Below are 18353 nucleotides of genomic sequence, written 5' to 3'. Positions count from 1 at the left end.
ACAAAACGCCTCCGCCAACTCACGCGCCACCTGGTCACGGCTCCTCCTCAAAACTTTTGTATCTGTCAGCAAAGACAGGCAAGGGTTATTGCGCGTAACATCCGGGCATGCGCCACAATGCAGGGGTAAATTCGACCCTGTCCCTGATTTCATGGAACGCTGGTGTTCCCTTAAGCGCTCATTCAGACATCGGCCTGTCTGACCGATGTATACCCTGCCACAGGTGAGGGGAATCTGGTATACGACACCCGTCTGGCACCTGACAAAACGAGTGGCATGACGCTTCTCGCAGTCCGCTTTCCTCTTCCCCCCGGACATGACCTAAGGGCACAATGAGGCCAACTTGCATGGGGCGGTAAAAAATACCGGCACTCCGTAGCGTTTCGCCACGTTCTTCAAGTTGTGGGAAATTCTGTGGATATACGGTAGAACCACTGGCCTCATTTGCTTAGAACGGCCACTATCCCAGCACGTACTATCTTTCAGTTTGCGCAGAAGCTTCTCTGCCACTGCAACAATAATTGAAGCAGGAAAACCAGCCTTCGTCATCCTAATTACCTGATTATTGAGGCTCTCGTGCATCAGGTGAGCGCAAGACTTAGACAAGGCGCCCTGTAAGCAATACGTTCCGATAGCCCGATTAACAGTATTGGAATGTGCTGACCTGAAAGGCAACAGGTCATGTTAGACGCGTGTGCAAAATTCTAAGATCTGAACTTTGGCGTCAGATCAGGCTCCTATACGACTGGTTGCGTCTGCTCGCGTTCCGGACAAACCCCGAATGGGTAGGAGAAGTAAGGCTACGGGCCTTACGACGTCAGACAGCCCAGGCAGTGGATTTCTGGTGGAAATGTCTCCTATTACGACTTCCCAAAGATAGGCGAAGATCCAAGGATAACGGTGGTTCCGTGCCAGTACTGGCCGATGCCGAGTTACCGAGTGGAATTGTTGAGGCGCTGAAGAAAGGACCGAAGTTCAGCATTGAGCCTAGTGTGCCTGCGCATGAGCTGCTTTCATTGAACCGGCAGCTGGCGCGGAAGGCATCTGATGAGGACCAGGAGCGGTGCCTACTAGATGGTGTTGACAGCCTTCTACGGACCGCTGCTAGGCCACGGAGGTCTGCGAGTGGGAGCACTTCAAGCCTCAAGACATCAGTAAAAGAAGTTGCCTATTTCTTCGAAGTTGTCTATTTCTTCAAAGACAACGGCTTGGCCCTTCTGCAAGCTGATAAAGATGGAGGCTTCGTCGTCCTGCCTTCGGGGATACTTGGTGAAAAAGCTGCTCAAGCACTCGAAAAGAACTTTGTTCGGAAGAAGGTGAAACCGTCAAAGGTAAAGACCCAAGCTTCAGTGCTGTGCAAGGACCTTGCTTTAGATAAACTGTCTAGAGCAGTTATTAACTCCAAGCGCGATAGCTTAGAACTGTTTTTCACTGTTAAAACACATAAGGTTGACAAGCCCTTTAGGTGCATAGTAAGTGAAAAAGGTACTTGGCAGCGTGAAGTAAGTGTGTTTATTCAAAAGTGTTTGAAATTGGTGGTAGTGGAAGACCCATTCTTGACTAGGAACTAGGATGATATACTCGCCTACCTACAGGATGCTCCACCTGTAGGCTACGCCTTTTCAATTGACGTTGAAAACCTGTTCTTTTCAATACCCCACGATGCCCTGTTTTGCTCCGTCAGGTCTTGTATTGAAGATAGGGGTGTAATAGCTTTTCAGAATGCCTGCGGTATAACGCTGAACAATTTTATGTCTTTACTTGAGTTTTATCTTGGGTCTACCTTTGTATCTTTTAACGATCAGGTCCTTGTTCAGCGCAAAGGAATCTGCATTGGTTCCTGTGTGGCACCTGTACTGGCTGACATCTTCTTGTCCAGCATTGACTGTGATCTGGTGCGCTATTTTGACGATGAGACAACTCTGAAAATATTTAGGTACGTTGATGACTATTTAGTGTTTCTTAAAGATCGACCTGACGCGACGCACACTGTGATTGTGGAAGAATTTTTGTCGATTTTCAGACGACATGGGAAGGGTCTGACCTTTACTCACGAGTTACCGGAACATGACAAGCTACAGTTTTTAGATATTAACCTGACTTTAACACCAGATCACGTTTGCTGGATGTACTTACCACGTGCACGGAACGACCTGTTGCCTTTCAGGTCAGCACATTCCAAGACTGTTAAACGGGCTATCGGAACGTATTGCTTACAGGGCGCCTTGTCTAAGTCTTGCGCTCACCTGATGCACGAGAGCCTCAATAATCAGGTAATTAGGATGACGAAGGCTGGTTTTCCTGCTTCAATCATTGTTGCAGTGGCAGAGAAGCTCCTGCGCAAACTGAAAGATAGTACGTGCCGGGATAGTGGCCGTTCTAAGGAAATGAGGCCAGTGGTTCTACCGTATATCCACAGAATTTCCCACAACTTGAAGAACGTGGCGAAACGCTACGGAGTGCCGGTATTTTTTACCGCCCCATGCAAGTTGGCCTCATTGTGCCCTCAGGTCATGTCCGGGGGGAAGAGGAAAGCGGACTGCGAGAAGCGTCATGCCACTCGTTTTGTCAGGTGCCAGACGGGTGTCGTATACCAGATTCCCCTCACCTGTGGCAGGGTATACATCGGTCAGACAGGCCGATGTCTGAATGAGCGCTTAAGGGAACACCAGCGTTCCATGAAATCAGGGACAGGGTCGAATTTACCCCTGCATTGTGGCGCATGCCCGGATGCTACGCGCAATAACCCTTGCCTGCCTTTGCTGACAGATACAAAAGTTTTGAGGAGGAGCCGTGACCAGGTGGCGCGTGAGTTGGCGGAGGCGTTTTGTATCAAACAGAAGGATAAAGATTGCGTAAGTGACCCTTCTATCAAACTGTATCAGAATGAAGACAAGTTTTTGGTTTTCACATGTGTGTGATGTGACAGTTTGAAACTATTATCAGAATGAAACTGTATCAGAATGAATCTGTATCAGAATGAAGACAAGTTTTTGGTTTCCACATGTGTGTGATGTGACAGTTTGAAACTATTTAAGGAGTGTCGTGTTGTCAATAAAGTTAGTCGCGAGTCTGCGCCTGTTGTGTTATCTTCTTGTCCTTGTCTTTGTGTGCGCAGTACCCCCTCCTTGTATTTACTATGATTGACCGACTAGCCCAACAACGTACGCCCCCACGTGATACCCATGAAAGAGAGCCTTTAGGTGCGAACTGACCAAATAAATAAAAAGTAAAATCTAAGTGCTCGCTGACCTTGCATGGTGAGATGAAGCAAGATAGGCTTCCCTAACGATTTGCAAACACTGCAGCCTATAGTTCCACACCTGGTTCTTGTTGCCTTTTTTTGTTTCAATTTATTGTTAATACGGTCGTTTGCTTGCTTAGTATTTTCCCACAAATTACTGCTTTTTCCAAAACATCTGCACCTGAAACTATTTGTGTTACCTCTCTTTTGTCATCCACTATCTGCACTGCACAAATATAAAGAACTTTCACACGACACGTGCTTCATAGACAACAGCAGCGGTGGCCGAGTGGTTGAGCATCCGCCTCGCATGCGGGAGGTGCGGGGTTCGATCCACAGTGCCGCCGGGTACCCACCGGTGATACAATGGGTACAAGTTTTCCCGTGGTCTGGTGCTAGGCTTATTTAGGGTCAAATTCTTGGAAAATGGGTCTTTGACCCCACCTTAAGAAATCGATAATGTGCCATTGCGCTCTTTGGCCTCAGATGCCCTTGCAACATAAAAATTCATCATCACCATCATCAAGTGCTTCATAGCACTAGTCACCTGTGAGTCTGTGTAAAAATTGCCTTGGCCATCAGATCACTTATTCAACGTGTTACAATACAAAAAAAAACGTCACACAGGAACCAGGTCCATATTTGGAGGGCTATGCTGCATTACAAACGGTTAAAAACTATACTTTTTACCCAACACCCTCGCATTTAAAAGAACCTGCTGATGCAATAGTACAATGAGCACACATGCTGGACATTACTTCGGAAAGCATACACCTGTGGGACGTTCAGAGGCTTTACTAAGCAAGGACAAGAACTCGCATCAAAAGGATGACAGACTTCGGGAATTTTGATTGGACAGAACAATTTGCCCATAGAAAACAGGGCAAAATGTCACTAAGCCTGCGACTGTGGAAGCAACTTTACAACGAGAAAGAAAGCAAAAGACAGCTTTTTTTTAGAGGGCAGGCATCATGCATCTTAGACAATTACGGTTTATAAATGCTACTTAATCCTGACCCCAACACGGCCTCTTTTCTGGCCGTGCTACTCGGACCTACTTTATGATGAGTGGAAGCTATTTTCTGAGGTCCTCCTACTTTTTACTGCTACGATTTTTCTTGTCTCTTAGGTCTGCTACAGCTGTTTGATTTTTAGAAAATGTTTATGAAGCTTCAGCTGCAGAAAGTATTTGTGCTGTAGTTGTACTTGCGTCTACTTTGGCTCTACTTTGGCCCTGCATCCAACATCGTGTGCAAATATTCACACCTCATCCTTCGAGTGCTAAGGCTGAACAGCTAAAGGATGAAGTTACGTGCCTCAGTGAGCAGTTTTACTGCCTGTATAGAACTTACGAAAGCATAGCCGAAAATTCTGCTGTCTTACACTGAATGAGTAAGATAAAATTCTGGTCAAGTTCAAACTACATAGTCTGAAACGTACAGCAACACTTCAAGCTGAATGTTAGGTCTGCAAGCGTCCCTTGCACTTCGCAGTTGTCTTCTCCACAGCACTGATCCAGTGTGGCTGGATGCTATGCTGCAGTAGAAGGTATTGGTTCCACAACAGCTGCCGCCAAACTGGTTTATTCCAGCCGCTGCGTGTCTCTTCTTTAAGCTTTTCACCTCACAGCGCACGGCGCTAACATGCCACCACAAGGCCTCCTCCTCAGGAGACTGCTCCAGTAAATGAATAAACGAGAGCTGCTCCAGAAAATGAATAAACGGCCCTCTTCTCGCCTGCGATCTGGCCATCGTGGATTAGCTTTCTTCTCACGATCGCCGTATTGCATCCCGTATCCCGTAATACCGACATCCCTTGCCCTCCAATGTTCCGGCCACCACCGCGAGTCCTTCGGCGAGAAACATTGGTCGCGTCATCATGACTGCGTTCACAACGGGAATTCTCTTTCCATTTTTGAGCTCCACGTAGCCATCACGAATGATCTCCTCATTTGGGCTCTTGGCCAGTGAGTACACGGACGCTGCCTGTGGCCTATCATTTACCGCTGAGCGGCACGCATGTGCCTTGTGCCCCCTTCGCCCACACTTGAAGCAAGTAAGGCTGTGATATTTACTGGTGTGGGTACGGCAGTGCGACGCCTGATGCCCAATGTGGTTGCAAAGGTAACAATATGGCGCTGCTCGTTGATGTACTCTTTTCTCGTCAGATTCGGGCCTCTCGGCATCGTCTAGGTTGGCCTTCTTCGATCTGGAGAGATTCAGACTTCCTTGCGCTTCTCAAAACTGGTCAGCGAGATCCAGCATCTCTCCCAGCGACTTCGCCTTTCTTTCCTTCAGGTAAAGCGCCATGTTGGAACGACAGCCATGTAGGAACCTTTCCTTAATCCAGAGCTCCCTGAGTTCCTGAAACTCAGTCTTGGTACCTTAAAGCTCGATCCAGCGGTCAAAGTAGTGGCGAAGACGCGCTGAGAACTGAGCTGCGTCTTCGCCGTTCTTCCGGTTTGCAGAGTTGAATTTCTCCCGAAAGCCATACGCGGTGAACCGAAATCGCTTCAAAAGTGCTGTTTTTACCTTGGAATAATCGGCTACATCACCCGGTGGCCACCGCCCGTAAACACTCAGTGCTTCCCCACTTGTGCATGCAGCCAGTGCTGTAGACCATCGGCCCTACGGCCACTTCTGATTCCTCGAAAGGCTTTCAAATCGTCTAAAATAAGTCTCTAAATCATCTTTCCTGTCGAAATTCGTCAGCCTCCTTCGCAGCCTTGCGCTCATCCTCCGTAGTCTGCCGGGCAAACGGCCGTTCTTCGCGCTCCTGATCTTCCACGCATTTTCTGAGATCAGTGTCTGTCAGTTCCAGCTGGCTGCCCATCACTGCCAGCCTTTCCAAATCCATGCTTCTAGCTCCGAGAACACTTAAATGACAGAACCAGAAGCTCACCAAAAGAAGAACCCGTTCATGCACAGCGACTCTGTAATACCTCAACACAGTTCAACACCTGAACTAGTCTCCCTCTCTGTTTGCCACGTTTTCTTTGGAACAAACGTCCTGTCGCAGAGGTTTGATGCAAAGTAAAAACGTTAATGAAAAAAATGAAACACTGCCGTGGCGAAATATACGGATTATATTGATTGATATAGCGGAGTCATACGATGTAGGAAAAAAAAATTGCGTTGATAAACTATTTCCCAAAGAAAGATGCGTTCGTCTAAAATTTCTGATTATGGCGCATGTTATTTGCTGATTGGGTCGGCGCACGCTGACTATGTCTGTGGTGACGGCCGCCGAGAAGGAATTAAACTGTTCTAGTGTGGGATTATGATCGACGCCGGAGCTACGTGCGCCGGTTAATTCGGCATATGCGTGATACGCTTTCGAATCCCGGCTGCCACGGGCAGCTGATCACGCGTGCCCCACCTTTTATTGTTGGTTGTAATTGGTACATTTGTCCACACGTTGTGTAGGAGAATCACCTACGAATTTCAAAGTTGCGCAGCTAGAAAAAATTGCGGTTTATGCAATGTTTTTTTTCTATTTTGTTTTCGTTTCCAGTCTCTTCTTAACTAGGTTCGCATTTTATGTCTCACGTAATCGATGTCAGTGCCGGTAAGTGAAGTTTGTTCACGCCTTCAGATACCGCTCAGAAGACATTATTGCGCACACAAAGCCTCGAGTGAAGAAAGAAGAAGAAAAAACGGCGCCTGCTCACGAGCAAGGCCGTTCCCAACGGAGGCGCCGCCATAATTGCAATTGGTTCCTATTCACCGGGCACAGACGTCGCACACCGCCTCCCCCGTCACTGCAGATATGGCCAACGTTGAAAGGGAGCCTCACTCGACGAAGAAAAGTCGGCGCTCCAGCCACCGTCCTTACGCACCTCCGCCGATGCCACAGCAGAACCCCGAAGCTCCGCAGGAGGCTGGCAACACGGTCTCCGCCCCCGTCACAGCAGCCACCTCTACCGTGCTCACGTCGCCACTGGACCACATCCTCATTTTCGGCCACGGCTGGTTCCAGAGGCTCGTTCTGCTCTGCACCACGCTGGCCTTCTTCACTACGGTGCTGCAAGCAGCTGCGATCAACAGCCTGGCACTCCCTGCGGACCACTGGTGTCGGCCGCCAGCAGAGTACGCCCATGTGCCAGCTGAGATATGGAGGAACACCAGCGTGCCACTCGAGGCTGACGGCGTGACTCGCCACAAGTGTCTTCGGTACGAGCCGCCGCTCCCTTTTGAGGAAGAAGACGGCTTTGAAGAAAGGAGTACGATTCCCTGCGACGCCGGTTGGGACTTCGAGGTAGAGGCCGCCTCGATCATCAGAGAGTGGAACATCGTCTGTGAGCGTGATTGGATCATGACGGTCCTGATAGCTGCCTACATGTTCGGAGGAGTGATTGCTTTGCCGTTTTCAGGGATCGCTGCTGACAGGATCGGGAGGCGCCCCGTGCTGTGCATCTGGATGTTCCTGCTCATGTTCTCCGGCATAGGAGTGGCCTTCGCCAAGACACTAATCGCCTTCGCCGCTCTCCGCGCCCTCCTGTCCGCCGCGGCCGCCAGCGTCGTCGTCACGTCCACCGTGGTGCTGTTCGAGGTGACCGACACGCAGCACCGGGCCCTCTTTTGCAGCTGCGCCGTAGCCGGCGGCGCGCTTCTGGCCTTCGTCTATCAAGCTGTCGTGCTAGGCATGGTCACCGACTGGAAGGCCGTCCAGATTGTGTCCATGGTGCCAACCTGCGGCCTGGTTCTTGGAGTGTACCTGATGGAGGAGTCGCCGTGCTGGCTCCTGGCTGTACTGAAGATGCGACGCGCAGAGGACGTGCTGTCGTGGGCGGCACGCGTCAACAACGCCGACCCGGACGCTTTCAAGCATCGCCTGTCTGCGCTGAGGGTCGAGCTCAAACGGCAGCAGGAACAGCAGCAGGACCCCGGCAGCTCTGACATTTTCTCGGGGCCTCAAGGTGCTCGTCTTTGCCTTCTAAAACACGGAAGTCAGTTATAACAACGCGATAGCGGTAATGGCCCCGTTACCCAGAAAATCCGGCATCGGCGTAGTGGGTGCAGGCGCAGGGTGGCCCAGGTGGCCTCCTGCGAGAGAATGAAACCTAGGTGGGTCACGTATGTTACGCGACGTTGTGGCGTCATGAAAACCTGCCCACCGGACAGTGAGCAAACTGACCACCGTGGCAGGTGGCCGTTAAATGAATGCTTGATCGCGAGGTGTTGTTGGGGAAGAACAACTAGGGTCTCACAATCCCCACCGGTGGCAGCCCCTCCCATCGCAGGGCAGTGGTTCATCCCTTAACCACACTGCGGACGAAGCGATGTGACGGCTCCCAGGTACCTATGAATGTAAAGTTGAGATTGACCAATTCCACATATATGGACAATAACTCGTTAACGCTATCGTGTCATATACTTCGGTGGAGCTTTAGTTCCCCCTCCAAATTTTCCGATGATAATGCATTCCTACAAATCGGAACACAATGCAAGGTGAGATAACTTTCCTCCAAAAAACAGCGCAGAAATAGGAAACCCAGCATTAAGAGACGATAGCACGCCAAGCGTTCACGCATCAGCTATTTGCAATTCTATGCTTGGTTGTGACCGCGGACTGGTTTGTGAGGGTTTAACGTCCCAAGGCAACTCAGGGTATGATTGACGCCGCAGTGAAGGGCTCCAAAAATTATGGCCTCCGAGGCTTCTTTGAAGTGCACTGGCATAGCACATTGCACGAATCTCTAGCATTTCGCCTCCATCGAAATTCCAGCACCGCAGCCGGGATCGAACCCACGTCTATTAGGTCAGCAGCCGAGCGTCATAACCCATGAGCTACTGCGGGCGCTTTGTGAGAAACAACTTCGAGTCAGATCATTGTGTGAGCTGGAATTAGATGTATCTCTCGTATTAATGCGGTAGGATTAAAAGCCTCATCGGAGAAAAAAACGTGCCGTCGGCCACAAATGCGCCCAATGGCTACAAGGAGGAGACATAATCAGAATGGATAATTCCTAATGGCTTAGGGGAAGTGACGTCACGAGACCACACGTGACATCATTTTTGGTAAAGACATTAACAGCTTATAGTGCTATCGCACTGCCAACACTAACTAAGGAGGTGTCCCTGTGATTTTTTTCTCCACCCTTTTATATAACCGTTATGTATCAACTCGCTCGTGAATCCGTATGGGTCTGCCCAACGAAATTCAAATTTGGTGATGGGATAAAGCATGGTTTCCCGCGACAAAGGTGATCTGAAGCGTCGCTTGATCATATCAGTCGACTGGACTCTGGTGGTTACCGGACATCATAGAGGCAGAGCCCTTTAATAACGAGGAGTCTGATTAAGGAACTGAAATAATAACGAGGAGTCTGATTAAGGAACTGAAATATTGTTCTATGGGGCTCAAGTTTCCAGAGCGAGCCACGCTGAGGCACTCGGGAAGAATTTAGATAGCCTACGAAACTTCAGCTTCACAAAACAACAGGTAGCGATAAAAATACGACCACAAAATGAAAAGGCTCGACCTAACGCTTTCGTTAGTCATTCATCCTTTTTGGTGTCTTGGTAACGATTTTCTGTCCTTTATTTACGACTAGATACAAACTTCTCGGCAAGCGTGTACTGTCTTTGTAAAATGTAGAACCCAGAGGGGTTTGCTTCTAAGCTTCGAACTCCGGCAGCATCCGTGCAAGGCCTAATCTTCGGAAAGGGGAGAATTAGAGTTCCCCTTAGCTACAAGATTTCGAACGCTGTCAATGCATAACAAGCTACGCGGCGTGGTCCAGAAGCAAGCTTCCTTTAACCGTATGCGTTTGACAAAGACCGTACATCGAAATGTAGCCTGCCACACGTTCTGTTTATAGCGTTAACATTTAGTGTGCGGGTGTCTGTCGTTAACGTGGCAGCTGGCGTGACCCTCCACAGCTTCCGTACGTCCGAGTGTGACAACAGCACCTCGCGGTTCAGTCCCGCGTGACCACCCCGCTCACACAGCCCGTAAAATCACGTGACGACCACCCTGTGCCTATAGTTGGTGGCTTCCGTTAAGCTACATACAACACAGGCGCAATTGTCAAACAGTATTTGGCGGCAAATGCGACAACTGAAAAAGAACAAGGAAGAATAACTGGCGGTGATGATCCGCATTGCCATGGATGACTTTTTTTTAAACAAATGCGAGTATTATCTTCACGCGACACCACCCCGCATACAAGCAGCAGAGCCGCAAGCAACCAGAGACGTCCATCTTGATGCTACTTAGAACATTTCAAGATCGAAACGCCAAATTCCTCCCAAAGGAGAGTCCACAGCCCATGGCGCCGATCGAGTTTTATGGCATCGCGGTATTAATCTTTTTATCTTATCCCCTGTCATGCTCAGTTAAAGCATGCTTGATCCCATTTGGGCTACCATTGCAGGGAATTAAACACGGATTAACCACGACATCGTGAAACTCGTTCGATGCCATTGGCTGGAGGAACTTTTATGGGGAATTTACCGTTTCGTTCTTTCGTTGCATGTAATGTTTAACTAAATCAAGCTCAGCAACTTTGGACGTGTCTCAATGATTTCTGTTGAAACATGATTGGTTCAGTTTATTTTAGCGAAAATCTTTGCCTGTGAAGCCAAGTAGCTCTGCCACACCATGCTTTACATAAACCACGTCCTTGAATTGAAGCAGTGGAGGGGGGTGCCTTTTCCTCTGTAAACCGTCTCCCCTTCCCTCCGCTGTTTTGGAGTCCCTGACCTTCCATTGACCAGCAGCCAAAGAACAGCAACCACCTCGCCTTTCCTTGGCTCCCCCCCCCCCCTCCCGTTTTTTTTTTACTGAGCTACTCCTAAGGACTATAACTGGAGCCCGAAGTCCGTACATACTCGATATGTCGACCACATCGATTCGAGTGTCTCTCTGCAATAATTTACTAGCGGGGTGAGGAATTACAAGTTAGTCCCAGACTGTGTGTCATTACAACCCTTCAAACATAACTGTTCCCTGTAAAGCTTCAAGCCCCTTACAACTATTCGTACGGGCCCCCTCAGACATTTTCAGCCTTTATTCGATTTGAAGCCCAAAAATGCCATGGCGATCAAATGGAAGTCAAGCGACAAGTAAATAAACTCCAGACAAGGCAGTTTTAAGGAAACTGTATTCTCGTCTGATGAGTACAGAGTACCGAAGGTGTGTAAACACTTTCGAAGCCTCGAGATCCTCGAAGGCTGTCTCCGGACAACAAAAACCACTGTTTCGAACGTCACTCGGTAATTTCTTAACACGTGCATGTTAATCGCAGACGTGCACGTCACCGAACTTGTGCGGAACCAGTCCCTGCGCCACCGGTCCTTGGTTGCCTTCGGGTGCTGGCTCGTCGGGTTCGCCGTCTACTACAAACTCCTAACGGGCCAAGTCATGCGCTCCAACCACGGGGCACAGATCGCGTTGGTCCTGCTCAGGCTGGCCGCGATCATCATGAACGTGATCGTCATCACGTACGCCGGGCGGCGCAGGACGCTCAGCCTAAGCTTGATCATCATGGCCGTCGTGACCGGAGCACTGGCCATTGGGCACACGGTTCGCGCTCCCGGCTACGTCCTAGCGGCCTTGATCGTGGTGTGGATGCTGCTGTGGGACCTCTGCGCAGTCACCCTGTTCATCCTGACGGCCGATCTGTACCCGACGGTGGTTCGCGGGGCGGGGCTGGCATTCAGCTACACGTGCGGGTGTGTGGGCTGCTTCATAGCGCCCTTCCTCAACGAGATTCAGTCGGCCGACATGAAGGGCTTGATGTACGCCACGGCGGCCGCGCTGTTGCTCTTCTTCGGAGTGATGGCGCTGGCGCTGCCGGAGACGACGGAGCTGCAGCCGGCCAACACGATGCACGACTTCGCGGCCGAAAAGTGGCAGCTGCAGTCTCCCCTGAGGGTCGCTCGAAGAGGCATCAAGCGCAAGCGAGCCAAGAGCGGCCAATCCGACATTCAGAGAGCAGCCAAATAGGGCCGGAAGTGAAGAACAAGATGCGCGGAGATTTGGGGTGGGGGAGGGGGGAGAGAGGGTGGCAGTAATCATATTTGTGTTTCTGGAGCGCATACTCAATTTTCTGCTTTATTTTATGTAATCATCGACTGTTTACTTTGAGCTCATTTTCACTCTAGACTCTGTGCTCATTAACAGAGTATATACATTGTTTCGTACCCAGGATATGCGTAGCACTGCGAAAGGGACACTACCAGACGCTGCTAATGAATCGTTGGAAGATATTTTATTGATCTGTAGCCCACAAAGCGCTCAATTCACAAGAACTCTGGCAACTGGAAGCGTTCAGCGATTTTCGTGCTCTTATGGTGTCCAAAAAATTCTGCTACATATGTTCTAGCACGTAACGAAGTTCGACTGTGTCCGCCACTGGCGGAAAGTTCACATGCGGGTATTTGTTTGATGGGCAGAGTGCACCGTATGGCGAAACTGTCCCAACTTCCCACCAGTCTTGCGCTAGAGATCTGGAGTGCGGTGTGGGGAGAGCACGTTTTTTGACTACTAATGCATTATTTATATAGCCTACGGCAAAGCCTGGTGTAGCTGCGGCATTAGTTTGTCAATAAGCTAAATAAAACCCGCAACTATGCTCTCCTCGTCTATTCTCTATATATACACCACGGTAGCGGCGACAATGTGCAACCGTTTCTCATAGGCCGAGTCGCTCTAGGACGTTAAACCCCTTTAAAGAAAACTAAAGCAACCATTCCACAATTCAATACTCTCCTCCAATTTCAGAGTCTATCGAATTAGCGATCCCTAACTGAAGTCCTTTCACTGGCGTTACCCTGATATTAAGGCATACCCTGTTAATGGGGCCGGTTGCCAGTTACACTTTGCTTATAGTAACACAAAAGCTATGTCGAAAACGAAGCCACAGACTCTCCTCTAAGGACGCGCTGCAGCCAATGGCGTTGTCTGACAGACGACGTCCGATGACGTCCGACTTACGCCATTGGCTGAAGGGCCGCCTTTTGAGTAGCGTTTGCAGCTTCGTTCTTGAGTTGTATTAGTCGAATACAACTGAATAACTAAGCGGCCTAATTTCGTTTATGGTGTTTAATGTCCCAAACAACTCAGGCTATTATAGGCGCCGCAGTGAAGGGCTCCAGATTATTTGGCTACCTGGGGTTCCCCTATACTGTGCACTGACATCGCACAGCAAACGGGTCTCTTCAAGGGGTAGAGAGACCACATCTTTGTGTTGCACCTCTCGGTAGTGAATAATGCGTAGCGATTTTGTAAGCATGGTACACATTGTTAGAAGGACGATATCGTATTATATAATTAATAATCGTACGATTTGTACCCATCAGTTTCGGTTTCGGTTCGTAGTTGCCAGGTTTCTACGCGACGCCCAAAACCAGACCATGCGCTGTCACGTGGGCCTGGAAAACCGTGACGTCGATTGGGCACGTCTTCTGCTTGACACGCACGTGGTGCGCGTAAACACGGAGACGACGGAGAGACGGGAGCAGGGCAAGTCGCAAATTAATGGCGAATAGCTCCGAGTCGGAAGGCGAATAATTTTATTTTGGCGAGGACACTGATTATGAGGCATCGGAGGACGACACAGACGATGAAGAAGACGTCGCGTTTGCGAACCCCGACAACCACTTCATTATTTCACCGCTTGAGATAAACATGGATGAGTTTTATCTCTTTTGGATCTGCACCAAACCCTGGCCAATCCCCCACCATGGGTATGTGCCATCGTATTTGAGGCAACGAGAACAACTTTATATTTGACCCGCTGGTCAGCGATTCCGAAGAGGAGGCAGACGTCAAGCTCGACGAAGTTCAGGTTGCGCCAGCGGACGCCAAGCGTGTAGGAAATGTCAACTGGCAAGCACTGTTTTTGTCGTGTTATTTTGCTGCTCATCTAAGGGTTATTTTTTTGTTTTCGCCAAACTGCAGTGCCCGATCTCTTTGCCAATATGTCATTCACTACCAGTCAAACATATCGCGGAGAAAATTTAAACGAGGCCACTAACACTTGCATCCCCGAATGTTGTAGCTCGGTTTTTGCTGTTTGCGTAAGTGATGTTATATATTTTGTCTCGAGCACCCATTGAACCGTTTGGATTCCATTTCTACCCTTAATTGTTTTCACGTGTTTTTACCAGGTACATGTATAGTGGCGTAGAGTTTGCGAGATTGAGGGGCATAATTTTGCCGCTCCCGCAATCCATTCGCACACCTCTACGCGTTTCTTTTATATTTTCGTTCCTGCACCGTGAAACACACGATCTTGCGCTTGTCGCATGGTTCGTGGCGAACGTGCACTAATGCGAGAACTCGCAAAAACGCGGCCAATGCATGCACAAAGCGGTCTTTCCGAAATTGCCTTCGGCTGCGTATGCGACGGCGTGTAAGTGCAGTTTTGCAGTAGTAGCAATAATAATAACGACGTTTATCCTCGGTGTGAATGTGGCCGCTGTCGCGCCATGGACACCGTGCTCGAGTCTGCGCTGCTGTGAAATCCCTGATGAAGCTGTCCCCATCCCCGAGTATGCGCTGTGCATCACCAGCAGCAACATGTTTGTACAGGGGGTCCCTTAACATCTACGCACGGCAACTTGCATATTTGGCACTACTGGAAGACAGACCGGCCCTCGTCAACGCACCAGAGATCCACAAGTAACTGGATGTTTCTTGTTTGATCATACATGCGAAGCACTTGCGATTTTATCATGCTCCACTCCTGTATCAGTTTCAATGATGACATTTGTGTCTCTTGCAATAAACTCCACGTTTGTCTTGATCTTCAAACCTAACTATGCCACCATTTCGCTTGCAGCTATACAGTTTGAAAGCAGCCACCTTCGTATGAACAATGTTTTAAAGTTTGAGGACAGTTGTTGAAATCTTGAAAATCCTGACAGCAAGGCTGAAAGCAGTGAAAATATAGCTTCCTACATAATATCGCAACGTACTCTCTTATTCTGTCTATACACCTCGTCTGGCACCTCGATTGCTGGCACTTGCCACTGATATTGAACAACTAATGGAAAAACTGAATCAGGGTTCTGTAAACTAATAGATTTTTTTGTGTGTTTTTGGCATCATCATCATAATGCAGCGACTATTTTTTGCACTCGTTACAAGTACGCGGCGTAACGACAGTTTGTGGGCTGTATTTGACGTCGCCTTGTGAGGAGGAATCGCAGAGTTCTGCCAAGCTGTGTCGTAGGAGAAATGAGAAATGCTTTCCCCTCACAACGATACTGTGGGTTTCGTTACCTGGAATAAATCAGTTTCAGAAATGAACTGTGCCCACTGAGGGTAACAAGGTGTATAGTTATTTATTTCACATCAATATGCAAAGCAGAACAATGAACTGGAGGTAAATAAAAAAATAATTATATGTACATTAGGCTGAATTATTAGATCTGATATTTCGTACAAATGCGCAATTTGTATACATATACATATACATACTTTGGGCTGTCCTCGTTACACTTACAACATATTCATGAAATGCTGCCTTCAGCAATACGACTGCCGAAATTCACACCACATAACAGGGTTTGTACCTGTGATAAAACATCCCACTGCTCTGTAATAAATATGAATGAACACACACATTTTCATACCCAACAGTAATATGACAGAACAGTTATACCTGCATTAGCTCCTATCCGTAAGGAATGACCCCTAGCCGAGCCAGTTTGTGCGAAGCATATGCTGGTACTATGACAGACATCGCTGTACAATGGACTTCCTCAGTTGCATGCACTTTTGACAATTCCTGAGAAGTGCATAACACCCACGTTCCTTGCCTTCTGCAAAGCATCGATTATTATCATGTCAGCACTTCCTCAATATCCATGTTATCCGGACGATCCAGTTTAATAGGATCAAACCCTCTCCCATTATCTTGTTTTTCTCCCATTTGCACACGTCTGTTTGAAAGGAAAAGCAAACAAATATTACCCTGATCAACAGTACAATAATGTAGCTTTCTACAAGCAATACAGGAGAACAACCTGAGCGCACTTCATACAAAGCAAATACGTGCAAGTAATGAAGACTTGAGGGTTGGACAAGATACAGTGGGCTCATATTTGAAGGAAAAGGACAGCAGAAAGGTGACACTTCTGCTAATTGAAAGAAGGTAATTTCGAAGAAGCAACAAATACAGCTAAATAAAATAAAGTAGACGGTGGAACAAAATAAAAAAGAGTGGTAATAATTGGCAAAAATTATGAACGATTAAGCAGAGACTGTTTGTGTGTATCAAGGAGCTTTGACTGTGAAAGGAACTTCCAAAGTTGAGAAAGCCAGGGTGTAGTATCACTAGGAGTGCCAGCTTAACTCAGTTCCGTGAAAGATTTCAAATTTTAGCTTTATATGAGGAATTTTGAGCAGGCAGGTACATTTCCTTTATGCAGGTGTTGCGCACATCAGTGAGCACAGCAGATCGATAGGAATGCTGTCAATTTAATCTGAACTCTCGCTAAAGCTATACCCTGGTAAATAAGAACCTGCGCATAGCCAAATATCTGCTGAAGCAAGCTAGCGCATCAAGCATGGCAGATGTGGTGGCAACCCATTCATACTGTTTTATAGTAAGAGGGGAGTTACGTAAACAATATTGAGTAACAAAAAGTGTTACTATTTTCAAACAACGCTAAGCATCCATTCTAGGGCTCCCTCTTGCGGCAGTACCACACCTTCCAGCAACAGAAGTGAGCAGCGGGTAAGTGTTATACTTTTGCAGGGCTGTATCCCGCTGTAGGCTCGCTGCAACAGGTGCAGGATTATGCACTGGGGCATCATCAGAGATATTGAAACACTGGTCAGCACTATAGGAGAAAAAAAGAAAACCTTCAAGCTACAAGAAAGCCAAGCACTGCGCTGTCTATAGCCGTTTAAAATAGCCCAGCCTAAATCATCTAGTCTATATAAAACAAAAATGCGCGACGAGCAGTTGGGGCCATTACGACAATAAGTCACGTCAAATGCATAGCCCATTTTACTCAGTGCCGCATGGGTGTTGTTTGCAGAGTTCCTGCCAGCTGTGCAAGAATATATAACTGCCAGACATGAAGTGCACTGTGTGATATTTGGAAGAACGTTTCAATTTTTTAAAGCTGTGCCAATCTCTCGTTAATTTCTCCATTGTTGCTCTTGTGGCGTTATCAATTTGACTTTCATAATGCAAACTGATCATCGCACTTGCAGAGCAGAAGAAGCCTTTCAGAAGGTAAACAATATATTTTTGTTGCTGTTCTTGATCCTGATACGCCCTGTACACTAACCCCCCACGTGATAGTAAATACAAGGAGGGGGGTACTGCGCACAAAAAGACAAGGACAAGAAGATAACACATCAGGCGCAGTCTCGCGACTAACTTTATTGACAACACGACACTCCTTAAATAGTTTCAAACTGTCACATCACACACATGTGGAAACCAAAAACTTGTCTTCATTCTGATACAGTTTCATTCTGATACAGTTTCATTCTGATAATAGTTTCAAACTGTCACATCACACACATGTGGAAACCAAAAACTTGTCTTCATTCTGATAAAGTTTGATAGAAGGGTCACTTACGCAATCTTTATCCTTCTGTTTGATACAAAACGCCTCCGCCAAATCACGCGCCACCTGGTCACGGCTCCTCCTCAAAACTTTTGTATCTGTCAGCAAAGGCAGGCAAGGGTTATTGCGCGTAGCATCCGGGCATGCGCCACAATGCAGGGGTAAATTCGACCCTGTCCCTGATTTCATGGAACGCTGGTGTTCCCTTAAGCGCTTATTCAGACATCGGCCTGTCTGACCGATGTATACCCTGCCACAGGTGAGGGGAATCTGGTATACGACACCCGTCTGGCTCCTGACAAAACGAGTGGCATGACGCTTCTCGCAGTCCGCTTTCCTCTTCCCCCCGGACATGACCTGAAGGCACAATGAGGCCAACTTGCATGGGGCGGTAAAAAATACCGGCACTCCGTAGCGTTTCGCCACGTTCTTCAAGTTGTGGGAAATTCTGTGGATATACGTTAGAACCACTGGCCTCATTTGCTTAGAACGGCCACTATCCCAGCACGTACTATCTTTCAGTTTGCGCAGAAGCTTCTCTGCCACTGCAACAATGATTGAAGCAGGAA

At 48.1% G+C, this 18353-nt stretch overlaps 1 protein-coding gene across 1 annotated transcript; it reads left to right on the top strand.

Annotated features, from left to right (window-relative positions):
* Positions 1-205: 205 nt before the first annotated feature.
* On the top strand, positions 206-12196 carry LOC144119936 (solute carrier family 22 member 7-like). Its single transcript, XM_077652437.1, has 5 exons — positions 206-223; positions 1029-1331; positions 1806-1895; positions 6980-8162; positions 11496-12196. The coding sequence occupies exons 1-5, from the start codon at positions 206-208 to the stop codon at positions 12194-12196; spliced, it is 2295 nt and encodes a 764-aa protein (XP_077508563.1).
* The last annotated feature ends 6157 nt before the right edge of the window (positions 12197-18353 follow it).

The sequence above is a fragment of the Amblyomma americanum genome, chromosome 2 (genome assembly GCF_052857255.1).
Source record: "Amblyomma americanum isolate KBUSLIRL-KWMA chromosome 2, ASM5285725v1, whole genome shotgun sequence".
Lineage (NCBI taxonomy): Eukaryota > Metazoa > Arthropoda > Arachnida > Ixodida > Ixodidae > Amblyomma > Amblyomma americanum.
This window is presented reverse-complemented; position numbering and strand designations above follow the sequence as displayed.